General features: G+C 41.3%; 1 protein-coding gene across 2 annotated transcripts in view; it reads left to right on the top strand.

Moving 5' to 3' along the window:
• LOC126469837 (CDC42 small effector protein homolog) overlaps nt 1-27,675 on the top strand; it is a 176,680-nt gene that overhangs the window by 139,926 nt on the left and 9,079 nt on the right. For both annotated transcript variants that reach the window (XM_050097135.1, XM_050097144.1), the window contains one exon: nt 20,768-20,868. In XM_050097135.1, coding sequence (XP_049953092.1) covers nt 20,782-20,868 — 87 coding nt within the window. In that variant the 5' untranslated portion in view covers nt 20,768-20,781. The remainder of the gene's footprint in view (nt 1-20,767; nt 20,869-27,675) is intronic.

Here is a 27,675-nt window from a genome sequence, read left to right as displayed (position 1 = left end):
CCTCTCAGGAATAGCGGCGGCCGTTCGCCGGTGACGTCACCGCATCCTCGCGCCAGAACTACGTCGTGACGTCACTGCGCGCAGGCAGTCGGCAGCTGTCAATATTTACAGGCAGCATCCGCCCGCCCGCGCCGCCACCCTCCCTGCTCGCCTCGCTAGTATTCACGTTCCCTATTCCGGGTGAACGTCCAACTCGAGTGCAGGTTGGTGTTCCGCTGTTAACACGGATAGTGATCTCGAGCTTAAAGTCAGACAACAGAGCGGTGAGTTTCAAGTTACCAAAGGCTGCAATTCTCTTCGCTGTGACTAAACATCTTTGGCCCTTCCGAATGCAGCTTAATATTTCCTTCTGGATACCCACAACAGGACAGAGGCGTAAGTATTCTATTCTAAAACAGGAACGAATCCACTTTCTGTTCATGATATAAATGATTTATTTTCCAAAGTACTATGTGTACTTTTATGATTGGTGTATGAATAGAACCGTAAATTCACGAAGTTTGCATTTTGCACTCGTCACAAGTTCTATGAGTGCCCCTTTGTTCACACAACATCCAAGCTGTAATAAAGTTCCATCTCTCATATAGCTATATCTTGTGAATGGTCATCACAACAACATCGATGTGTTCGCTGAACTGTTCCAATGTTCTTGGCAGTGGAGGTACGTAAACACGGTCCATAGTGTACCCTAAAATGAAAAGTCACAACTCTTGACGTGGCTCATGTTTGCTGACAGAACTGAATCTTACGAGAACTGAGGCACTGCATAATGTAAAATGAAACGAAATGAATCGGCTCATACTAACATATGCGATTACACACTTCTAATCAGTGGTTTTTATTGTGTCCGCAATCAGTTGGGCTTTCTTTAGTGATTGTTAACGTACTCTGGCGAATTTGAAATGTCACAAGTGTTCAGTCTTTCGTTAAAACTGGTTTTCGGATGCCAGAGCACACGCAAGAGTGACATGGAACTGATTTTCCACAGTCTAAGTAGTACTGAGCTCTTTCCCTTTGGAAACCGCAACTCAAAGATGATAGTAGACTAATTACTTCTTGTTCGTTCCTCATCGTTTATATTGTTTACATTTCTGTAACGTTACGCTATACATAGAAGCAAAACTCGTTCGAACTAGGAATGACGAGTAACATTTCACATATTTATAGAAAACATAATTAGGAACAATTCAGCATTGAGCTGGGACTAGCTAATTACGTCGTAGTTATGGCCTCATAATAGTATCAGAAACCGCAGTCGTGTGGAAGAGTCCCTACATATGTCCGTACCTCTCATTCACAATGCCACTGAGGCAGCTTCTTTTCTGACGGTTGCTTGTGGCTTCATTGTCAAGGCCTTACTAAACTTAAACGTATTAATTAAAAAAAACTGCCTGATAATTCACTTAATGTTTTATATCATTTAAAATTACGCCGAAGGTAGGCTATTCAAATGGCTTCTAATTTGTTGAGTGAACTGGGTTGACAAGTAGATAGAGGAGCGAGAAGCCTACAAAAGAAAATTCACTAAACAAAAGATAAAAATTAAACGTAGTTAAGTGTCTCAAACGATTTCGTTTGATTAGGAGAGTACAAATCGGAAATGCTTCATGAGGGCAAAAATTTAGAAACTTGTAGATGTTTAATTAACCACAATTATTTTCACAAAAAAATTAAAACGTCTTTTAGATGAAACTAGATGTTTTAATCGATGCCATGCGCTTGTTGTTACTTTACCATATGATAGACTCCTGTACTAGCACACTTGTATACCATAACACGGGTAATCATCACACAATGTATAGTGTTGTTGTTGTCTTCAGTCCTGAGACTGGTTTGATGCAGCTCTCCATGCTACTCTATCCTGTGCAAGCTTCTTCATCTCCCAGTACTTATTGCAACCTACATCCTTCTGAATCTCCTTAGTGTATTCATCTCGTTGTCTCCCTCTGTGATTTTTACCCTCCACGCTGCCCTCCAACGATAAATTTGTGATCCCTTGATGCCTCAGAACATGTCCTACCAACCGGTCCCTTCTTCTTGTCAAGTTGTGCCACAAACTCCTCCCCAATTCTATTCAATACCTCCTCATTAGTTATATGATCTACCCATCTAATCTTAAGCATTCTTCTGTAACACCACATTTCAAAAGCTTCCATTCCATTCTCTTCTTGTCCAAACTAGTTATCGTCCATGTTTCACTTCCATACATGGCTACACTCAATACAAATACTTTCAGAAACGACTTCCTGACAATTAAATCTATACTCGATGTTAAAAAATTTCTCTTCTTCAGAAACGCTTTCCTTGCCATTGCCAGTCTACATTTTATATCCTCTCTACTTCGACCATCATCAGTTATTTTGCTCCCCAAATAGCAAAACTCCTTTACTACTTTAAGTGTCTCATTTCCTAATCTAATTCCCTCAGCATCACCCGTCTTAATTCGACTACATTCCATTATCCTCGTTTTGCTTTTGTTGATGTTCATCTTATATCCTCCTTTCAAGACACTGTCCATTCCGTTCAACTGCTCTTCCAAGTCCTTTGCTGTCTCTGACAGAATTACAATGTCATCGGTGAACCTCAACGTTTATATTTCTTCTCTATGGACTGTAATACCGACTCCGAATTTTTCTTCTGTTTCCTTTACTGCTTGCTCAATATACAGATTGAACAACATTGGGGAGAGGCTACAACCCTGTCTCATTCCCTTCCCAACCACTGCTTCCCTTTCATGTCCCTCGACTCTCAAAACTGCCATCTGGTTTCTGTACAAATTGTAAATAGCCTTTCGCTCCCTGTATTTTACCCCTGCCACCTTTAGAATTTGAAAGAGAGTATTCCAGTCAACGTTGTCAAAAGCTTTCTCTAAGTCTACAAATGCTAGAAATGTAGGTTTGCCTTTCCTTAATCTATTTTCTAAGGTAAGCCGTAAGGTCAGTATTGCCTCACGTGTTCCAGTATTTCTACGGAATCCAAACTGATCTTCCCCGAGGTCGGCTTCTACTAGTTTTTCCATTCGTCTGTATAGAATTCGCGTTAGTATTTTGCAGCTGTGATTTATTAAACTGATAGTTCGGTAATTTTCACATCTTTCAACACCTGCTTTCTTTGGGATTGGAATTATTATATTCTTCTTGAAGTTTGAGGGTATTTCACCTGTCTCATACATCTTGCTCACCAGATGGTAGAGTTTTGTCAGGACTGGCTCTCCCAAGGCTGTCAGTAGTTCCAGTGGAATGTTGTCTACTCCGGGGGCCTTGTTTCGACTCAGGTCTTTCAGTGCTCTGTCACTCTCTTCACGCAGTATCGTTTCTCCCATTTCATCTTCATCTACATCCTCTTCCATTTCAATAATATTGTCCTCAAGTACATCGCCCTTGTATAGGCCCTCTATATACTCCTTCCTCCTTTCTGCTTTCCCTTTTTTGCTTAGAACTGGGTTTCCATCTGAGCTCTTGAAATTCATACATGTCGCTCTCTTTTCTCCAAAGGTCTCTTTAATTTTCCTGTAGGCAGTATCTATCTGACCCCTAGTGAGATAAGCCTCTACATCCTTATATTTGTCCTCTACCCATCCCTGCTTAGCCATTTTGCACTTCCTGTCGATCTCATTCTTGAGACGTTTGTATTCCTTTTTGCCTGCTTCATTTACTGCATTTTTATATTTTTTCCTTTCATCAATTAAATTCAATATGTCTTCTGTTACCCAAGGATTTCTACTAGCCCTCGTCTTTTTACCTGCTTGATCCTCTGCTGCCTTCACTACTTCATCCCTCAGAGCTACCCATTCTTCTTCTACTGTATTTCTTTCCCCCATTCCTGTCAATTGTTCCCTTACGCTCTCCCCGAAACTCTGTACAACCTCTGGTTTAGTCAGTTTATACAGGTCCCATCTCCTTAAATTCCCACCTTTTTGCAATTTCTTTTGTTTTAATCTACAGTTCATAACCAATAGATTGTGGTCGGAGTCCACATCTGCCGCTGGAAATGTCTTACAATTTAAAACCTGGTTCCTAAATCTCTGTCTTACCTTTATATAATCTGATACCTTCCAGTATCTCCAGGATTCTTCCATGTATACAACCTTCTTTTATGATTCTTGAACCAAGTGTTAGCTAACAATGTATAGTGTTGGGATGAAAGTGGTACAAACCAGTTCCTTGGTTTCCACCAATGAAAAACCATTACGGTTAGTTAGTACTACTGACGAGGCAGAGGTTACTCATCCTCGCTGTCAGGGGACTTTTGCGCGGGTTCTGCTGCAAAATGTGCTGTCGTGTTAACAAAATATCCAACACTGTATGTGTTAACAAGCAGTTAGGCTTCCATACGCTTTGTGCATTTAGTCCAGCACAGAAGTTGCCTTTGTCCGTCTTCTGTTCAGCTGCCGGGAAGGAAGTCTTGGGCGGACGGTGTATTGAGTCATTCGCTTATCGCGATTGATAAGGAGTGTGCTGAAATTCGTTTTAACAGAGCCTCCTTTCTGAAGAACGATTCAGTTTTGTGAGTTTGATAAACGGCATTTGGTTTTTTCGATTGAAGACATTTTCTTGTTGCAGAGCCCTACCCAATTATAGAGTTTTAATATATTCCTGTTTCCTTTAATTTTCGATCGATTTCGAAAATAATTCGTCAGTAGTTCAGAAGTGCTTTTGACGTAGATTTCTCTCATATTCTCAACAAGACGCTTTCTCTTCCCCTTCACAGTACAAAGCAACAGGTAGAAATAGACAGTTTGCTTCTAGGACTGATATGTGTGGCATTGCGTATAATATAGGTCTATTATTATTATTATTATTATTATTATTATTATTATTATTATTATTACTACTACTACTCTCTCAGTGGTCCATTACATACGAAGTATTCGCGTTGTAATTATGATTCAGTTATGTTGCTGGACAATATTTTAACCCTCTAACGGTAAGATGAAGTTTCCTGACATAAACGGTAAGGTGGGGTTGGATCAGACCCCACCCTCCAAATATCGATTTTACGGGGTAAAATAAAAAATGAATAATGGGAAAAAGTTTTATCATCAATTAAACACACATAATATTTGTTATAACAAGTTTTTTATTTTTATAGTCAGTAAGTAAGAATATAAAGTACTTCGGAAAAAAATAGGAATTTTATTACAAAAAATACCTTAATAGAAATATTCTCTATAAAATTGTTGAAAACATAGTAAAAATCAATAGATTGTCATCAACTAGAAACTTGAGTGCTTTAGAAATTCTACAGATAGGAACTATATGAGAAACATCTCTTACTACTTGTAGAAAATAATTATAGTGTCAGCAGTTTCGAAATATAAAGTTCTCAATAATAAATGTCTTTGTACACATAATGTAATACGTGGTTTCTGAACAGTTTTCTGCATCGATATTGTCGCCATCCTCCGACTCAGCCTCCTGTCGGAGAAACTCGTTGTACATCTCCTCAGGAATTCTAAGGAGTTCATTCGCCATTTTAGTAAGATACTACAAGAGAAAAAGCGCTCTCAGAAAAGGGAGTTATAAACAAAACAGACTCGCTGGGGTCGGATCCAACCCCAACCTTACCGTTAGAGCGTTAAGATTTCACGTTTTCGTCCAGTGGCGTTTCAAGACCCTTCTATAGCTTCTAATACTTCGGCACTAGTATTTGGTAGCACTGATGTGCTTTCTGCAGCAGCTTAGATTGTAAAAAATTATATATTACTAATTGATGTTTAAATACTGCCTCTGTATGTCAAATGTTACACGAAGTTTTCATTGTGATAAAATCATTAAAATTGTCTAAAAATTAAACTTCTGCTTGATGATACCTCCAAAATAAAATTTCATGTGAAAGCGATGACAAAGCCGTTCTCAAAAAGGCAGTGACGAAAGCAGTGTAGTTCCGTAGGCACGGCAAGACAAAGGCTCGCCCTTGGGTTTACAGAGCGCCAGTTCGCAAGAAACACCTTTACGGGGGAACTTTTGTTGGCGGCTGCCTCCACAAACACAACTGCTTTACGTATCATCGACCTTACCTCTCAGTGGACCTCTTACGGCACCTCTGCCTGTCCAGGTGAACCGTAGTAAACACTCTCTAGCATGTAATAACCCGTTTACTCTCTTTTTTTCCCCTCTTAAGTTAAATTTCCTGTTCCTCGCACCGTACCAGTCTGGCCGTGTCCGCTGCCGCGCGGCTCCTCTCTACTTGCACGGTATGTTCTGATTTACAAGGCCCTAATCCCGCTGTTGTTCATGCTAATGTTCCGCTCTTCGTCGTTCGTGTTTGGGGTGTTTTATCAGCATCGTATTTTATTTTTATTTTCTAGCTCAGGGGTTCCCAACAAAATTTTCTCGAGGACCCCCTCATCGAGCATGATTGATGCCTTGTCGTATCACAGTATCAAGTATCTAAAAAAGCCAAATTAAGAATCTTTTTATACGTTTTCTATTTTTGGTAATTAGAAGAAACATTGACATATTCATTATTGAAAAAATATTGAGCTTAAAACTTTTCCAATTTAGCCATCATTGTCATTGTTAAATTTTTGATTATCAGTCAAAATCTTTGTCTTCAAATCTGGGTGTTTGGTATAAGAAACTCCTTGAAAAATAAAAACTGAGTATGAACTGAAAATGACAGAAAAAAATTAAAACTGAGTGTGTTGGTCTTTAAAGTGTACTACACTTGAGACTGCATTGAGTAGACATCTGTGAAAAATAGGAAAACACTAATTTCATACAAGGTATTATTTAGTTGAAAAAATACAGTTACGACAGAGTACTCCATCAGTATACAGTTAGTTTTAATTTTCAGTTCTTAATGAGATGAGTTCAATCTGACCTTTGAGTCCATTATTTCTGAAATATTAGGTTCCAAACTTGAAACTTTCACTCTGAAATCCGACCGCATGTCGAGCCGATTCCTGTATTTGTTTGCGGACCCCTCTGGCATAGCTCGCGGACCCCTGGGGGTCCGTGGACCACCTGTTGGGAGTCACTGTCTAGCTCATTGCCGCCCCCATCATTAAAAAAAATTTAAAAAGGTTTTTAAATTTTAACTACTGCTTTCACCAGATGACTGTATATTGGACGTGAATGGTGGGGAGTGTCTACAGGGCAATGTTCAACGTTACTATGTTATAAATAGCGCATGTGAGTGCTTTTTGTTTCATTCAAAAAACTGTATATTTAAGTTTAACTTACACCTCAGAATTGGGGATCGAATAGTTTATATGAGCTCTTACTATATTTTTTGTGCAGATTGCCTGAGGATGCACCGATAAGTGGTGCGAAACCGGTAGCAGATTTAATAAAATTCATACAGCCAGTGCGGAATTTTCTTTGAAAAAAAAAAAGTGGGGGTGGGGGTTCTGTGTAAGTTGAAATAAAATTACGGTGAAGAAAATGAAATATTAAATTAGATCTAACGGACAAATTAATATAAGCTCGTTTAAATTGGCGTCTAAAATCGATTAGCAGCTGTTGTAACAGTGGTAAGTTTCGGGGAGGGGATAAAAAGCTGAGTTGAGGCACACTGCTACTTTACCAAACGACTACACGCAGGCGGCAGATACTGTCATATTCAGAAACGAATAAAGACAAAAGAAGGATTTTTAGAGCATCCAGTATCCAGAATCGACGCCCTGCTGCTGAGTTTGAGTGCTTGGCTTGAAATAGCTCCTTTCATCGGGTTCTCCTGTTCGACACGGCCCTGTGCAGTTACGGTTAATTTTCAGCACCGTGTGAGATACACACTAGCATCGTTGGGGTAGGGATTCAGATAGCTGTCTGGTTCTCCATAGTTCCTAAATCACTCCGGGAGGATAATGCATAAAGTCAGGCATAAATTGTGGCCAGTTTTGACCATATTGCATGTCATTCTGACAGTAAGGAACTCTTGCAGAAAGCAGCTCTGAGTAATGTCATCCAATCGCGAACCGCTAGGAAAAGTAGTGAGGTGGTGTCCTGTTGAACAGTCAGTGCGGCAGTCAGAGGGGAGTATCGCGTGCACTGTATAAACATTGTTTGACGTCACACCGCTTACGTACCATCCCCGCCTTGGCAAGTAACTAGGAGCTAGCAAGCATATTGAGCACGAGTGTCGAAATATGCTGAGGATCAGATTTGGGTAAAAAGATGCTCCGTATTGCAGAGCGAGACTTTTTTTAATACACAAACAAATTAGTTGTTTGATTCAACATTGTGTGCAAGAGTTCTTCAGGAGAAAATGGTCGATTAAACAGTATCGGAACAGATGTAAGATTGCGTTGAAGACTTCGTACCACACAGAAGTAATTGCATCGCTTTCGCTTTGAGTGAGATAGTCAGAAACGAAAGCAGCATCCCGCGTACCTCGAGGAAGTAGGATTAGGACCGTTAACGTTCGCTTCCTGTACTCTCTCGGCCTGTTAGTAGACAGGTGTGAAAGTTCGTGCGGTGTACAGACTGCCAGTTGGCCCAATATATTTATTCGTCTTCTGCTTTGCACGTAAGTAGAGAAACAAAACATGAACACCTAACCAACTGATCAGTCACTTGTCTGTCACAAACATCTGATTCCCTGGAACATCTCCCCGGATCTACTTACAGTGGACCGACTAAATAAATCTGATATTTCGTGGTTGCCGCAGGACAATGTCGGCTTCTTGGCAAGATATTTCGGCAGACAAGTTGTCAGGAAAAATATTGTGCCGAGACGACGACATCCCTTTGCAATTCCGAAAACTCACGGAATACTCATTACGCCAGTTAAACTTTAAGATGTGCATAGAAAATAAAGACTGCACCAATAGCCTTCGTTGCTCAGTGCAAAGGAGTTCAAAAATGTTCAAATGTGTGTGAATTCCTGAGGGACCAAACTACTGCGGTCATCGGTCCCTAGACTTTCACACTACCTAAACTAACTTACACTAAAAACACACACACACACACACACACACACACACACACACACACACACACACACACACCTCCCCGAAGGACGACTCGAACCTTTGGATGAAAGGGCCGCGCAATTCGTGACATGGCGTCTCAAACCGCGCGGCCACTCCGCGCGACAAAGGAGTCTATGGAGACTTGCCTTGCATGCGCCCATTTTAGGAACTCACACTCTACTACCAACCAGTGAAGAAATTGAAATGGAGGGCCTCAGGTGAAGCTTGTGTAAATGAAATAATTAAATGTACACCGTAGCTGCAAACAGGCGTTGATATACTTCATTGGGGACATGTTGAAAATGTGTGCCCCGACCGAGACTCGAACCCGGGATCTCCTACTTACATGGCAGACGCTCTATCCATCTGAGCCATCGAGGACACAGAGGATAGTGCGCCTGCAGGGACTTATCCCTTGCACGCTCCCCATGAGACCCACATTCCCAACATGTCCACACCACTACATTCGTAGTGCGCCTACTAGATGTTTGCCCATCATACTCATTACTCATGGCAAATTAATCTACCAAGCCCGTACGAGTTCGGGCATAGGTGTGTGTTCGCACAAAAAGGTCAATGGCGGGGAAGCTGGTATAGAAGCGCAGATGTGGAAATACGCAGATCAAAATTCCGTACAGAGTATCCATCACATTATACGGGAGACATGAATAACAATGACCTTGTTAGGATGATATAGATCTCGGCTGTCGTCCATCTTCTTCACAAAAGCAGCAGTTAAACCGAACTCGACAACTACAGAGGCATACGTCACTGCTACCTACAAGATTTTCTCAATTGGCCTGTTCACCAACCAACTTGATTCCCATCTAGGTGAATATCAGCCTGGCTTTAAATCTGGTAGATCTTGAACAGCAAATGCAAAACATCAAGACCATTCTTATATACTGGAGTATCCACCCTAGTGGACTTTCAAAAGATATATGATTAGATAAAGAGGCTGATTCTGATCTCCATCCTAAGTGGACTGACCTGAGACCACCACCAGATTAGTCAAGGCCACTCTGGATTATAGCACTGCAGAGTTACAGAGGTGAGCTTTCTGAGAGTTTAATCTCCCAAGGGGAGTTAGACAAAGTGGTGATATCTCGTGCAGGCTTGTGGCGAAAACTGGAGTTACAGAGAAATAAGGGTAGCGATGGTCCAACTCGCGTACCGCCTGTGAGAGTAGTATAAAGGATCAGACTGGTATGGCAGCTGCTGGATACACACTCTTTCTCAAATGCTTGTAACCAGTCTAAACATGTAATCAAACACATGAAAAAAGAAACAGGATAAGTGTGTGTGGGAGGAGGGGCGGAGGGTGTTTAACGATCGCTTCTCGCCGACTGTAACTTTTCCAGCTAACCGTGTCCAGAGAACAAAGCAGATGCTTACGAAGTCTCCGGATCATAAATGCCACATTAAGTCGTGTCTACTGAGCCACGAAGCAGGGCTGGCTGGAGAAAGTGGAGAGTATCCGGACTGTTAGATTAGGCGGGTAGCGTGCCTTATTGCTCGTTTTGTGTAAAGACCAGCTCGTAGCTTTGTATTCATATCGTCTCCGTGTTGGCCGCCTGGGAAGTGTGGGCGCACGCAGTCGTCATGTATTCCGGGGAGCCCTTTGGTGGCCTCGGGAGCTGCAGGCCTGACCTGGCCCGGTTAGTGGTGGCTGGCCACAGCTGGAGGCCGGGCTTGGTAATCGGGTCACCCACAGCCATTGTTCCCGGAGCCTGCCGCGCTGCATCCACAGCACGGCCTGGGAGCTGCCGCCTCACCACACAGGAGCGGCGAGCGCCAGAGGACGGCGTGCGGCGGGCTTCATTAACGCTGCCTTCCGGCCTTCGTGCAGTGGATAAGCAGTTAGAGAGTAACAGAATCACTACGACAAAATTCAGGATTAGTGCTGAAGTCATTAGGAAAGAAATTGTTAGGGTTCAGCTGAGAAAGGGAACTGTATTAACACCACTGGCGTGAAGCAAATAACTAAAAGAAAAGGAATTACAACAGGGAATCACACAGTCTTCATTAAAACTTCGTATCCTTACACGTAACATAGACGAGAATACAAATGGGGCACTGGAAATCATAAGGGTCTAGAGCTCTCAGATTCAAAGTTTTTCTCAAAACATATAGTTGCGAAAATCGAACTTGTAGACAGATCACCAGTCTTCGAGGTCTGACATGGTTAAAAAAAGTCGCAACATCCAAAAATTCCTGTGTAAAAAAAATTACGTACCCGTTTTGTTGTTCAATTTTAATTATTATTTAAGATTATTATTATTATTATTATTAATAATAATCTTAATTCGCAAAAGTTTCATATATGGGCTAGTGGCGATAGTGTCTTTTGGCTGAGTGTTTTGTAATTAATGTTGTTGTTGTGGTCTTCAGTCCTGAGACTCTATCCTGGGCAAGCTTCATCATCTCCCAGTACCTACTGCAACCTACATCCTTCTGAATCTGCTTGGTGTATTCATCTCCTGGTCTCCCTCTACGATTTTTACCCTCCACGCTGCCCTCCAATACTTGATGCCTCAGAACATGTCCCACCAACCGATCCCTTCTTCTAGTCAAGTTGTGCCACAAACTTCTCCCCAATTCTATTCGATACCTCCTCATTAGTTATGTGATCTACCCATCTAATCTTCAGCATTCTTCTATAGCACCACATTTCGAAAGCTTCTATTATGACTAAACTATTTATCGTCTACGTTTCACTTCCATACAAATACTTTCAGAAACGACTTCCTGACACTTAAATCTATACTCGATGTTAGCACATTTCTCTTCTTCAGAAAGGCTTTCCTTGCTATTGCCAGTCTACATTTTATATCCTCTCTACTTCGACCATCATCAGTTATTTTGCTCCCCAAATAGCAAAACTCCTTTACAACTTTAAGTGTCTCATTTCCTAATCTAATTCCCTCAGCATCACCCGACTTAATTAGACTACATTCCATTATCCTCGTTTTACTTTTGTTGATGTTCATCTTATATCCTCCTTTCAAGACACTGTCCATTCCGTTCAACTGCTCTTCCAAGTCATTTGTTGTCTCTGACAGAATTACAATGTCATCGGCGAACCTCAAAGTTTCTATTTCTTCTCCATGGATTTTAATACCTACTCCGAATTTTTCTTTCGTTTCCTTCACTGCTTGCTCAATATACAGATTGAATGACATCGGGGAGAGGCTACAACCCCGTCTCCCTCTCTTCCCTACAACTGCTTCCCTTTCATGCCCCTCGACTCTTATAACTGCCACCTGGTTTCTGTACAAATTGTAAATAGCATTTCGCTCCCTGTATTTGTCCCCCTGCCACCTTCAGAATTTGAAAGAGAGTATTCCAGTCACCATTCTCAAAAGCTTTCTCTAAGTCTGCAAATGCTAGAAACGGTCGGCCAGGCTGGCCGAGCGGTTCTAGGCGCTACAGTCTGGAGCCGCGCGACCGCTACGGTCGTAGGTTCGAATCCTGCCTCGGGCATGGATGTGTGTGATGCCCTTCCGTTAGTTAGGTTTAAGTAGTTCTAAGTTCTAGGGGACTAATGGCCTCAGAAGTTCAGTCCCATAGTGCTCAGAGCCATTTTTTTTTGCTAGAAACGTACGTTTGCCATTTCTTAATCTAGCTGCTAAGGTAAGTCGTAGGGTCAGTATTGCCTTACGTGTTCCAATATTCCTACGGAGTCCTGTTGTAATTAATATGAAACTAAAATCAAAACTTAATGAACAGGTACTAAACGCACCACACACACGCATTTACGACGTATCGCAACACTTCACGGTTTTCGTTATCGTTTTAATTACATCCCCTGGCTTGAGGTCGAGATAAAACTGTCGGTTGAGTTTAGGCATGAAATCTAGTTTTCTTAAGTCTGTGTATTTCATGTTTGATCTAGTCCTTCCGTTAAGTCTCCGTGTTTCAAGGCTGATATTTGCCTGCTGTCTACGTATTTGGATACCTGATTGTGCAAGCATCTACAAACTGTGGAGAAATTAAAACTTGTGGCCTCCCTCGATATGACTTGAAGAAACTGGTGACCTCCCAGGACTCCATTGAAGAATGTTACTTTAAAAAACAGTTCATGACCTTTTGACAACTTCACCATTGTAAAATATTTTTTACCACTAACACCAACTTCTAGTTGGGTATTGCCGTCGGTAACTCTCAAGGATTCTGATATCCTCAGCGTCCATTTTACAAGCTTCTGGGATGCTGAAACCTGGAACGCGAGTTTTGGATGGGGGCGTTCCTGCTACAGCTTACAGCTTCGATGAAGAAATGGGCGTGACTATAGGCTGTGAGTGTTCCTAAACAACGGAAATTTTTGCTTTGGGCCCTTATGTAAGTGAATATCAGAAATCGATGCGACAGCTTTTCGCAAATGTTCATATATACGGCTTTAGGGCAAAGCACTGATAAAGCAGGGGACCTTAAGGTCATCAGATGTCAGGAGCATGCATTCATGCTACAGTCTCAAAATCGATGATGGTGTGCTTTAGGTCCTTATGGTTCTCAGCACCTCAAATTATTACACTGTGAAGCACTAATCCAATATTTATCAGTCTTTGTAGAGATGTGTATCAAATAACGGGTATCAGTTTCATTCCGTTCAGAAGTCGCCGTCGTAAGGTTCGACCCTCCTGAGAGCGAGTATCCTCTTGAATTCATTTTGGCATGCTAGCAGACAGCCTGCGTATGTCACCGTGATTAATTTATTGCTATGCCTACAACACTTCTCAGTTCCTGAAGCTAGCTGGCTGGAATGAAAGGATGTCTTCCCATCGCACCCCATACACGCTGCATGGATAGCAAATCAGGGAACCAGGCAGACCATTCGAGGATCTGTACAGTCCTAAGGGCGTCTGTGGTGTGAACTACAGTGTAAGGTCTTGTATTATCCTGCTGGAATATGCCATTTGATACGCCGGGCATGAAGGGTACGACAACCATTCTTGCCACAGAACTATCGAGCATTCAGCCTCATTTCAACAGTTAACAAATAGCTTTCGTTATATGCAATACCTGCACATACCATGAGCCCAGGAATTGGAGAATTGTGGGTGTCGAGACTCGCTGTTCCCCGTGACCCTTCACCAGGTCCTTTTGGGAAACTCGAGCGTCTACCTGTCACAAACCGAAAACAACAGATGGTACTCAGTGTCGCATTCGACTAGTCCTACACCCATAGGATTTTCTGATTTCTGTGGCGCGTTTCGGCGGAAAACGACGCATGGAAACTTGATCTCAGCAGTGCTTCAAAAAAGTATGTTCTCGACGGGTTCGTAGCGATACTCTGTAATGTCTGGCCTGACTTGATCAGTTATCAAATGTGTATTCGTCTAAGGCAGTCGAACAATTCTACGACAGATCTAACAACTGCGCCAGACACTTGTTACATAGGCGTTGCCGACCGCAGCCCCGTATTCTGCCTGTTTCTTTGACGCTTCACTGTAAATCAGCACGGGTAAACTTAAGAACCATATGGAACTAGACTAATTACTGTAAGCAAGCTTTTCAGGTTAAGCCTAAGAAGTGAATAAGAAGAAATAATGATTATCATATACAAATTTACATGAAGTGCCGAAAAGAGGACCTCAAAATCTACAAATAGTTAAAATCCAAGGGACCATCTATAAATTCCGTCACATGAATTTCATGATTTTTGGACGTCCTACTCACAGGTGGTCACATTTATGATCCCCCTGCCCTGGTGTGACGTAATATATTTCGCAGCTTTAAATTTAGAAGTTATTAAATTAACAAAGCACATCGAAATTTATTTAATGTTTCTTTATAAATTCTTTTTTATAAAACTGAGATGTATGAGACAGGCGAAATATCCTCAGACTTGAAGTAGAATATAATAATTCCGATCCCAAAAAAAGCAGGTGTTGACAGATGTGAAAATTACCAAACTATCAGTTCAATAAGTCACAGCTGCAAAATACTTACGCGAATTCTTTACAGACAAATGGAAAAACCGGTAGAAGCCGACCTCGGGGAAGATCAGTTTGGATTCCGTAGAAATATTGGAACACGTGAGGCAATACCGACCTTACGGCTTACCTTAGAAGAAAGATTAAGTAAAGGCAAACCTACGTTTCTAACATTTGTAGACTTAGAGAAAACGTTTGACGATGTTGACTGGAATACTCTTTCAAATTCTAAAGGTGGCAGGGGTAAAATACAGGGAGCGAGAGGCTATTTACAATTTGAACAGAAACCAGAGGGCAGTTATAAGAGTCGAGGGGCATGAAAGGGAAGCAGTTGTAGGGAAGAGAGGGAGACGGGGTTGTAGCCTCTCCCCGATGTTATTCAATCTGTATATTGAGCAAGCAGTAAAGGAAACAAAAGGAAAATTCGGAGTAGGTATTAAAATCCAGGGAGAAGAAATAAAAACTTTGAGGTTCGCCGATGACATTATAATTCTGTCAGAGACAGCAAAGGACTTGGAAGAGCAGTTGAACGGAATGGACAGTGTCTTGAAAGGAAGATCAACAAAAACAAAATGAGGATAATGGAATGTAGTCGAATGAAGTCAGATGGTGCTGAGGAGATTAGATTAGGAAATGAGACACTCAAAGTAGTAGATGAGTTTTGCTATCTGGGGAGCAAAATAACAGATGATGGTCAAAGTAGAGGTATATAAAATGTAGATTGGCTATGGCGAGGAAAATGTTTCTGAAGAAGAAAAATTTAACATCGAGTATAGATTTGAGTGTCCGGAAGTCTTTTCTGTACGTATTTGTATAGAGTGTAGCCATGTGTGGAAGTGAAACATGGACAATGAATAGTTTAGACAAGAAGAGAATAGAAGCATTCGGAATGTGGTGCTACACAAGAATGCTGAAGATTAGATGGTTAGATCGTGTAACTAATGCGGAGGTACTGAATAGAATTGAGGAGAAGAGAAAATTGTGGCACAACCTGTCTAAAAGAAGGGACCAGTTGGTAGGACATGTTCTGAGGCATCAAAGGATCACCAATTTAGCATTGGAGGGCAGTGTGGGGGGTAAAAATTGTAGAGGGAGACAAAGAGATGAATACACTAAGCAGATTCAGAAGGACGTAGGTTGCAGAGAGACTCATTTGTCCTACAATAAATTTCCGCTAGTAACAACAAATATGCTGTTCAAGAATCACAAGAGAATAAATTATTCGAGGGGAAGGAAAGTACACATGGGAAAATGCTAGTCGGATTGCACGATGGTGGGACGGTAACCTGCAGTTACTCTTACAAAGGAATAGCACCACGCACACGCGGTCGGCCCTCGCCCGAGACACCGGAAGGATGATATCATAGAACACTATGCGCAGAAGGCTGCATGAAGGTCATTTGTGTGCTAGTGGGCTAAGCAAATGTGTGGCGCTTAGCAATCGTCGCTGCAAGGAGCGTGTTTACAGTGGGCATGCCAACGCGTACGTAATCTCAAAATCGGCGGAGTACGGTTGTCCTAAGTTACTTTACTTTTAAGCAACTAGTACAAATTCGATGTAACATTATGATCATCATGGTGAACCTTCCTTGCTCTCCATAGAAACCACTCTTGACGAATTACTACAGATACAATGGACCTTACAAAAGGTCGGAATTTTATGAAGCTTTAGTGTGCTGTCTCTTCGTGATCTAGAGAAGACTGTGCTAAATTTTGACACTTCCCACTTTTTTCTCTATATTTTCCTCCTTATGTCCTGTGACAAAGTACTCGCACCTTGTCAAACGTTATTCCTTTCAGCAATCACACTTCTCATTATTTATAGATTCAGTTGCCTATTGTCGCACCATACAAAATTTTAACAAATTCTTTTGCAATTTGTATTGATCTTCTAATGACTTTAGTAGACGATAAACGACAGCTTTATCTGCGAACAACCTAAGACGGCTGCTCAGATTGTCTCCTAAATTGGAGAGTGGAGAAATCGGGACATGTCAGACATTCTTCTGTTGGAGTTCAATAGAGGGGTTACAGCAGCAGTAGCAGCCAGAAACATTTGCGCACTGTATGGGGATAGTGCCAGTAGACAGAGCTCTACAAGAAAATGGTTGCCTTGGTTTGAGGAGGATCGTTTTGCGTTCAGTGACTCTCCATTGCTTCCCCCGATATGCAACCGTCACTGCTAACATTTATTGTTTACACGGAGACGTCTTGCAGACACAATCGAAGAACGACCAGGAAAATGGCAATGATGTGATGATACTCCACGATAACCCCCCCGCCCCACCCCCCTGTTTTCTGTTAGACCACTGGTTCCCAACCTTTCTTAAACTATTAGCCCTGAGTGCAATCAGAAATTAGGTAGTAACCCCCACCCCCGCTGTCTATTGCATCTCCTCCTCCCTTTTCCCACATTATCAGCACATAACTAAACTGTAGAATGAAAGACTTTTCTTGGAACAGTTTTATTTTTAAAAGATGAATATTATATTTGTGTGTGTGTGTGTGTGTGTGTGTGTGGGGGGGGGGGGGGGGGGTTATAATGAATGCCGAAGGAATTCACGGTGCATAGCATGTGCTACCTACAACTCTTCCTCAGATAAGAAAGCTAACTATCCACAAAACATACTTTATTATTAGGCTCGTTCGAGTTAACTCGAAACCGTTTCGACCGCGCTAATGCACCAATACTGAATGCCAATTGTTGCTGTTGTGGTCTTCAGTCGTGAGACTGGTTTGATGCAGCTCTCCATGCTACACTATCCTGTGCAAGCTCTTTCATCTCCCAGTACCTACTGCAGCCTACATCCTTCTGAATCTACTTAGTGTATTCTCTTGGTCTTACTCTACGATTTTTACCCTCCACGCTGCCCTCCAACGACAAATTTGTGATCCCTTGATGCCTCAGAACATGTCCTACCAATCGGTCCCTTCTTCTTTCCAAGTCGTGCCACAAACTCCTCCCCAATTCTATTCAATACCTCCTCATTAGTTATGTGATCTACCCATCTAATCTTCAGCATTCTTCTTTAACACCACATTTCAAAAGCTTCCATTCTCTTCTTGTCCAAACTATTTATCGTTCATGTTTCCCTTCCATACATGGTTACACTCCATACAAATACTTTCAGAAACGACTTCCTGACACTTAAATCTATACTCGGTGTTAACAAATTTCTCTTCTTCAGAAACGCTTTCCTTGCCATTGCCAGTCTACATTTTATATCCTCTCTACTTCGACCATCATCAGTTATTTTGCTCCCCAAATAGCAAAACTCCTTTACTACTTTCTCATTTCCTATTCTAATTCCCTCAGCATCGCCCGACTTAATTCGACTACATTCCATTATCCTCGTTTTGCTTTTGTTGATGTTCATCTTATATGAAGGCCAATTATTTAATTATATTGAACAGACTGTCTGCAGAGCTGCTCAATCGTTTTGGTGTCAACAAACAGTTTTAAGGTTCTTGTTATCCAGTTTCATGGAAATGGACCGTGATGAAGTCTATAATGCTGCAAAACAGCTGCAGCATATTTACTCAGGGGATATAGAGGATTCTTTTGGAACAGAATGTGTCCATCTCAAAAGCTTCCTGTTGAGTTCTGGATCTGAGAATGGTCGTTCTTTACCAGTCTTAAATAAAATGCTAAGAGAGAAATATCTCTTCGACGTTTATCCAAACATCAGACTCGCTCTACAAATTTGACCACACTAGCAACGAACTGCTTTACTGAACGATCCTTCTCATGTTCTTGGATGAGTTAAGAACTGCTTGCGTGTTTCTCAATCCAAAGATCGTTTGAATCACTTGGCTGTATTAGCAATAGAACATAATCTGACTGTGAAACTGTACTTTGAAAACGTGATAAATGTGTTTGCTTATAACAAGGCAAGAAGAAAGCCATTGAACTGATGACATTCTTTGTTGATACTGTATAATTCCATACAAAGTTATCCTTTTTGTAGGTACCACCTTTATATATTCTATAATTTTGTTGCTAAATATTTTTCAAAGTTGACAAAGTTTTTGTTGGGGGGGGGGGGCGAAAAAAGTTATTAGGCCCATGGGAGTTACATTATCTAAATAAGGGGCTGGTAGTAGTAGTGACGATGACGACGATTATGTGTGTAGCACTATAGCAACTCTTCTGTAGTTACTTCTGTGTCGTGCTGTCAATTAATTCATTTATCTGTTTCGAAGCCATTAATGCAGCAATTCCTGGACTACTGCAGGTACACCTACAACTTCGAGAAAACATCTTGAGATATTAATATTTGTTAAGCATGTGTGTCGCTTCTGTCATCAGCGATGTGCAGGACAAAGTGCAACGTGTGTGTGTGTGTGTGTGTGTGTGTGTGTGTGTGTGTGTGTGTGTGTAGTGGGTTGACTGCTCCAGGAGCCTGTAACCTCCACCGCATTAATGCTACTAATTGAAAAAAATAGTTATTGATAACTTAAATAATCAATATTAGTCGTACAGAATCGTCATAATAACAATGATCTTTGAAAATAATTTAGTTTCCTGACTGAAACAGAATCGAATCGTTCAGTTTTTACCCCTCAGGAAATTTTGTTTTACCCCTAATCAGGTAATTACGTCCGGGTTGGGAACCACTGCTAGACTGACAACACTATACATGAACTCTCTGCAAATAGATTTTATCTCGAGAAGAGGCTAATGTTGTCAGCAATGTTACAAAATAAGAGAACTAAGTCTTCAGCTGTGGTGGTGATATAGTGATAGTCAGGAGTCTTATCAGCCTTTGCTACACGGTGTTCATTATCACGTCGGCATCTTCTATTGCCTATTTAACCACAATGCCTTTCACTGCCAACTCAGTCATCAGTATTGAAACGAAGTTCCTTTTGTCATAGGCGTACGGAAAGGGGGGGGGGGGTGAGTGGGATATGACAACAAGGGCACTAGTCACCTCCCCCCCCCCTTCCCCTCCGCTCAGTCAGTTTGTGAAATTCCTGAGGATCAATTGGACTTTAGGCTGATCATGTTCTTGTACAGATCTGCTCTCTGGCATAGTTCAGGTGATCTTTTGCTTAGAAGTAGGGGATAATTTTTCACATTTTCAACGCGCAGCTTCCAGTCCCACATTGGTTCACCTTCAAAGAAGTTCTTCGTTAGGGTATGCACACGGAAGTACTGAATCCATATCGCTGCATAGGGCCACAGTACTCTGAGAAGACTCCAGTTTTCAACAGCAGCTTAACAGCAGTGATGGAGGTAAGTCGAGGGAGGGCGGGGGTACCGCCGGCTTAGTGCCTATCGAGGCGGTCAGACAGCTTCCAAACCAAGCTGCAATCACAATCCCACTGGCAGAGGGACGGGGATACCCGGTGTTGATAAATGTTGACCGTTAGATGCATGTACAATTTCACTCTTAAAAAAATTTTTGTAAAATTATAGTGCTGAAAATGCACTTCAGAAATTTGCCCTTTCAAGCTCTGCATCTTGGTAAGTATCTGGCGTAAAAAGAATTCCACCCAGTGGAAACGGTAGGGAATTTAACGTCTACAAGAAAGGCCTGAGTACTGTTTGTCGTGACACATTCGGGAAAAATGTGTGCAAGTAAGCACAGAATTCTCGAGGACAATAACTTGGGTTCTACACTAATGACTACTTACATGCAACAAAGAAGTTTAGAAAATTAAGGGCTTTTGGAAGATGTTAGCTTCTAGAGTATCTACTGAGTGAACTGAATGACATTTTGATCATTTGAAAAGACCTCAATTAACTCGCTGCGTCTCCCTTCTCCATTCAGATACTGTGTAGTTCTTGACGTTAAATCCTAATCTTCCTTTTCCAATTTGTCGCATAATAATGGCTCGAGGCTTGACGGATGCAATTGTGCGGACGAGCTGCGCCGTTGCCATATTGATGTAATCTGTTTTGTTGCAGGTAAATTGTGTTCAATGTCTGGCTACCAGTCTGGCAACATGGCGGGGGAGATGTGGGTGCAATGGTTCTCCTGCTGCATAAACCAGCCGGCTGCGCAACAGGTGGGTACCGTTCGCGGGCGCTGCCTTGCCTATAAGAGGACGAGCTTGAAACCTTCTCTAATTCGTAATCTGTATTAAGCTAAAAGAAAATATTATTTCGAGATAGTCTCCACTTTACCGCGAGTAGTTTCTATGAAAAAGATTTAGTCCAGTCAAATAGCAGATATACCGTGCAAAAGGTGGGGTAGAAGAGTTTATTTGTTCAACTCGTTCATATGGTTGGAAAGACTAGAAAGCCGAGTTTTGCCAACAAAATTTCGCTTGGGAAAACTTTCTGCAGTCAAAAAACTTCGAAAATTTCGTACTTTTTTCAGTTTGTCAAAATATCTGTTTCATTTGCTCCTATCGCTTTAACGTCTATTTTCTTTTTTAAAGAGCACAAAATTCTCAAAAAATACAATTTTTTTTCAAATTTTGAGCATAGTGGCAAGATACCTTATTTTTGAACACTATTTTTTCAGTTTCTGTTTGTGTAGTATAAATACATTATACATCATGTTATATGTTGGAATTTACCACCTCACTTTCAGGTATTCAGTTTCTCTGTATGCAACATGATGATTGCTGGGCACCCAACTATTGTGATTCTTACATCACTACCTGAAGTTCACTATGGGCAACCTCAGCCCTGGTATTTGTGAAACTATAAATATAAAAATACATCATACACACACACACACACACACACACACACACACACACACACACACACACACACACAAAATAAATTTTCACAGGAAACTGAACTATTATTAGCTGCAATAGGCAACCTAATTAGGTAGGTAATTATTCTTGTATATAAAAGCCACAGCGTTGACATTAAAAATAAGTAGCTTTATTACAATTAAAATGCATTGGCAGTTACTAAAAAATGTTGACAGTTCTGGGTGTGTAATACTTGTAATATCGCACTTAAGCGCACTTGACAGATATGAGCATCACTTCCAACGTTTTGATGGGCCAGGTTCCTCAGTGTCACCAGAAATACCTTGAGTTACGGATTCAGGGTCTGTACATAGAGTTGATCCCAGATTGACCTCTTCTTTAAACAGCGAGACAGCCTCAGCAAGTTCGTTGATTTCGTCAGCGGTTTCCTCAACATCCTCCATAACGTCTTCTTCACTGTCTTCATATAAAAATTTTGGCACGTTTTCACAGTTGACCCCAACACATTTCTTGCAAATTGAAGAACATTTCAAACCCGCTTCTCTGCAGGAGCACGCTCCGCCACACTTCAGTTTGCATGAGCATGAAACAATGTGAAGAAGTGCTTCAGGTTCTGGATCCTGGCTCATATTAACGGGTATTGGACCGCGGTCACAGTGATTCCAGCCCCATTTCTCAGGAGGTTTCCAGTTTCCCATCCAACTTTGGACTTGTTGGTAAGTCCGCAACGAATGATGTTGTGCAGCATCTTGTGTAGGTGGGAGACCGCTTGTGTTTCAAAATTATAGTTTCAAAGAGCAATCTTACAGATTCTGGTATGACAGACTCTACATCACATAAAAATTATCAGAGGGAGGGTACTGTTTTACATCTTACACTACTGATCTTATATCGTCTAATATGATATTTGCAGCTGCTTTGACGATTCGTAGTCTTTCTTGCTGATGATCTGAATTTCTTTTGGTGTACCAATTTTCACTGAGTAGTTGGTGCCCAACATTCTTGAAACGTACGACTGCTGGCTTTGAAGCTATTTCAGCTATCACCACATCGTCACCATATTTCTGGAAAAGGCGAGCCTTGACAGTTCGAATATCAGGACGAGGTGATGTGGGTATTTGCTCTAACAGATTGTCCATAGAAATCTGACATTCTTCTGTATTGGTTTCCAGGTAGGCAAATATAGCCTCCATGCCTTCATCTACTTGTGTTGCAGGTCGGTAACCTCGTTTCTGTCCAGTAGCTGAAACACTCTGGAAGAACTTTCTGTAGCAAAATCTGTGGTACCACCCATCTGCAGCAACAAATCATTTAAATTTTGAATTCGTTCTATCACTTGTTGACTAAATTAATCACCACGTCGTTTAGGCTGTTCTAATACTGTCGATTGCACTTCCAATTTCATTACTTTGTAATCAAAATTTCGTTTGGCATATGGCAATCTTAACTGCTGGGTTAAAAAGTCATCAGAATTCCCTTTTGCACATAAGAAGCATTTCTCTTTGAAATTGAACTGATTTTTTTCCTGCGACCGATGTAGCACGCGTGTTGGTTCCTGAGGATGTCGAAGGCTAGCTGCTATCATTCATTAATGTACTTCTTGTAGCATGCTTCATGCACCATCACTCCACTGAGTGTTTTCAAAAACGGGTGTGAGCAGACTACCTGCGTTTAGCACTACAATCGATAAGTGTGCTCAGTCCTTTCTTTTTCACATTGCGTCCATCACTCACCACAGTTTTTTCGCAAATGAAACACAAATTCATGTCAGACATACTCATTTTCAGCACCACAACATATACTGAATGGAAGCGACTCCAAACTGTAGGACCCTTATTGTTGGAAGGAAGGGGAGGTAGGCTGGCAGCTGGAAGTGACTTTCCAAGAGGTCGAACTGTTGCAGATGGATCACCACGTCGAGGTTCAGCTCCTGGCCCATCAGCACTCCGGTCTAATAGTGCTATTGATCTGCAGGCAGCCCAACGTGCCAAGGCAAGAGCACAGTATGCTGCTTTAGCTCGACATAAAGTAGGATCTGGGGCGTCTCTTCCTCGGCCAGGAAAGAAAGCTGCAGACTCATCTGGCATGTCCACAAGTGTTATAACATCTCCAGAAAGATTGGGCAGAACAAGGAGTCGGATGTCAAATGTATCTCAGTCCCAACCTACAAGCCGCTCAGGGTCTCCGTCTTCCAGACTAAGTTATGCTACCTTTTCAACTACAAACAGAGAAACAGGACATGATGGCAGACAACGTAGACCATCCGGCATCCCTCTCTCGACAGGACCTAGTCGTGAAGCTAGCAGAGAGACTTCGCCAAGTCGTTACTCTTTAAATCTACTTGATCGCTCATTTGGCTCAAAATTGAGAGGGAGGTCTGGACATATTGGCAATGTGAGTGATCGCCAAGGACAGTCCCGACCAGTGATGGCCCAAAAAAATATTACAACAGAGTCGGGAAGCTGAGTCTGCACTAGCTGATGCCTTGACATTCGACTCAGTTGACGGAAATGAAGTTGGCAGCCGAGTACCACTCAGCCGCAAGGCATACAGATCGTTTGATGATCATTCAGATGACAGTGAGACATCCAGTGTGTGTTCAGAGCGATCTCTTGATTGCTACAGGAGGTCTGGTGATAACATATCGGACATCATAAACAACTGTGCCAGCACACACTGGAATGAGCGTGTGAACTATCACCAGAGATAATCGCCTTCCGCCCGCCAAAGTATAAATACGTTTTTGTCCGCTAAAGAACAATTCCTACATACTTTTTCTTATAACTGATCATTAACGTCAATCAACTGTAGAAAATGTACGGCACCTGCGTGCAATCATATTACATATTGTAATACAAATAAACTTCACGCAATCCGACGTGAATGTGTTCGTAGTTACTGAATATGATGCTGTTTGTCCTGGCCCTGCAGCAGAGTGAGATGGTAAATTCCAATGAATAACATGATGAGTAATATGTTTATACCACACAAATAGAAACTAAACTAAGTGTTCAAAAATTAGGTAATTTGCCACTTTGCTCGAAATTTGAAAAATAGGTATTTTTTGACGAGCTGTAGCGCCTTAGATACTGGGAGTAGAAAAAAGTGGTAACAATCAAATTTGTAGAGAATTTTGTGCTCTTTAAAAAAGAAAATAGACGTCAAAGTGATAGAAGCAAATGAAACTGAGATATTTTGAAAAAACTGAAAAAGTCCGAAATTTTCAAAGTTTTTTGACTGCAGAAAGTTTTCCCAAGAGAAATTTGGTTGGCAAAACTTGGTTTTCTAACCTTTTCAACAATGTGAAAGAGTTAAAAAAATAGAATCTTCTACCCCACCTTTTGCAAGGTACAGGCTTTTTTTCTGAGTTTCACTGGACTAATCCTGGAATTTCTGCGAAATATCCCTCAGTGGGTGCTGTAAGCACTGCATTTCATTCAAAACGTTTTCCCATTACAAATTTTGCATGTTCTGTATAGAACAACACAGATTAGTGCCAGATCTGGTCATTTGAATGGAAGTTTCAATAGTTTTTATTTCGTATCCCTTACTTCTTCTGTCGGCAAAACTATAAACGGAGCAAAGATAAATTTGAAACTACTCCAAGGAATGGATAAGTCCACTAACACAGCTTATAGCACCCACTGAAGGATATTTTGCAGACATTTCTGGAAAACATTAGACACTGCATGCTGTTAATGAAGGTATGAGCTTATGGAATAAGTTCTTAGATACATAGATGGCTCAAAGACAACTTAAATTAATGAACCCAGTATGTTGTCCTTGACGGCAAGAACAAACCTGTAATATTTAGAGACAGTATTCCTAGTGTCCAACATGACACCATCGAGTCTTTTAAATATCTGGGCATATCGTTGCAAAGCGATATATGAGGTGGATCGAGCGTGTGAAATCTGTGATTTTTGTTGTAGTCTTCAATCCAGAGACTGGTTTGATGCTACTCTATCCTGTGCAAGCTTCTTCATCTCAGAGTAACTACTGCAACCTACATCCTTCTGAATCTGCTTAGTGTATTCATCTCTTGGTCTACCTCTACGATTTTTACACTCCACACTGCCCTCCAGTACTAAATTGGTGATCCCTTGATGCCTCAGAATATGTCCTACCAAGCAGTCCCTTCTTTTAGTCAAGTTGTGCCACAATTTCCTCTTCTCCCCAATTCTATTCGGTACCACCTCATTAGTTACAAGATCTAATCACCTAATATTCAGCATTCTTGTGTAGCACTACATTTCGAATGCTTCTATTCTCTTCTTGTCTAAAGCGTTCATTGTCTATTTTTCACTTCCATACATGGCTACACTCCATAGAAATACTTCCAGAAAAGACTTCTGGACACTCAAATCTATACTCGATGTTAACAAATTTCTCTTCTTCAGAAATATTTTCCTTGCCATAGCCAGTCTACTTTGACCATCATCTGTTATTTTGCTCCCCAAATAGCAAAACTCATCTACTACTTTAAGTGTCTCATTTCCTAATCTAATCCCCTCAGCACCACCTGACTTCATTCGACTACATTCCATTATCCTCATTTTGCTTTTGTTGTTGTTCGTCTTACCTCCTCCTTTCAAAACACTGTGCATTCTGTTCAGTTGCTCTTCCAGGTCCTTTGCGGTCTGACCGAACTACAATGTCATCGGCAAATCTCAGTTCTCTATTTCTTCTCATGCTCCAAATTGTTCTTTTGTTTCCTTTGCTACTTGTTCAATATACAGACCGAATAACATCATGGATAGGCAAGAAACCTCTCACACTCCCTTCTCAACCACTGCTTCCCTTTTATGCCCACTCTACTCTCATATCTGCAATCTGGTTTTTGGATGAATTGTAAATAGCCTTTAGTTCCCTGTGTTTGACACCTGCGGCCTTCAGAATTTGAAAGAGAGGATTCCAGTCAACATTGTTAAAAGCTTTTTCTAAATCTATAAATGCTAGAAATGAAGGTTTGCCTTTCGTTAATCTATTTTCTGAGATAAGTTGTAGGGTCAGTATTGCCTTGCGTGTTCAAACATTCCTACGGAAATCAAACTGATCTTTCCCGATTTCGGCATCTACCAGTTTTTCCATTCGTCTGTAAAGAATTCGTGTAAGTATTTTGCAGCCATTAAAATTACTAACCTGGTAGTTTCCACACCTGTCGACACTTGCTTTCTTCGGGATTGGAATTATTATATTATTCTTGAAGTCCAAGGGTATTTCGCCTGTCTCATACATCTTGCTCGCCAGATGGTAGTTTTGTCAGGACTGGCTCTCCCAAGGCTATAAGTAGCTCTAACGAAATGTTGTCTATTCCTGGGGCCGTTCTTTGATCTAGGGGTTGCAGTGCTATGTCAAATTCTTCACGCAGTATCGTATCTCCCATTTCATCTTCATCTATGTCCTCTTCCATTTCCATAATGTTGTCCTTCAGTACATCACCCTTGTATAGACCCTCTATACCCTCCTCCCATCTTTCTGCTTTCTGGTCTTTGCTTAGGACTGTTTTTCCATCTGAGCTCTTGATATTCATACAGGTGGTTCTCTTTTCTCCAAAGGTCTCTAAATTTTCCTGTAGGCAGCATCTATCTTACCCCTGGTGAGATGAGCCTCTACATCCTTACATTTGTCCTCTAGCCATCCCTGCTTAGCCATTTTGCACTTCTTGTCAATCTCATTTTTAAGATGTTTTTATTCCTTTTCGCCTTTCCTCTATTAAATTCAATATCTCTTCTGTTACCCAAAGATTTCTACTAGCCCTCTTGTTTTTACCTACTTGATAGTCTGCAGCCTTCACTATTTCACCTCTAAAAGCTACTCATTCTTCTTCTTCTTCTTCTACTGTATTTCTTTGCCCCATTATTGTCAGTCGTTCCCTATACTCTTCCCGGAGCTCTCTACAACCTCTGGTTCTTTCAGTTTATCCAGGTCCCATCTCCTTAAATTCCTACTTTTTTGCTGTTTCTTCAGTTATAACCTACAGTTCATAACCAATAAATTGTGGTCGGAGTCCACATATGTCGCTGGAAATGTCTTACAATTTAAAACCTGGTTCCTAAATCTCTGTCTTACCATTATATAATCTGTCTGAAATCGTCCAGTGTCTCCAGGCCTCTTCCATGTATACAACTTTCTTTCGTG

The sequence above is a fragment of the Schistocerca serialis genome, chromosome 1 (genome assembly GCF_023864345.2).
Source record: "Schistocerca serialis cubense isolate TAMUIC-IGC-003099 chromosome 1, iqSchSeri2.2, whole genome shotgun sequence".
Classification (NCBI taxonomy): Eukaryota; Metazoa; Arthropoda; class Insecta; order Orthoptera; family Acrididae; genus Schistocerca; species Schistocerca serialis.
This window is presented reverse-complemented; position numbering and strand designations above follow the sequence as displayed.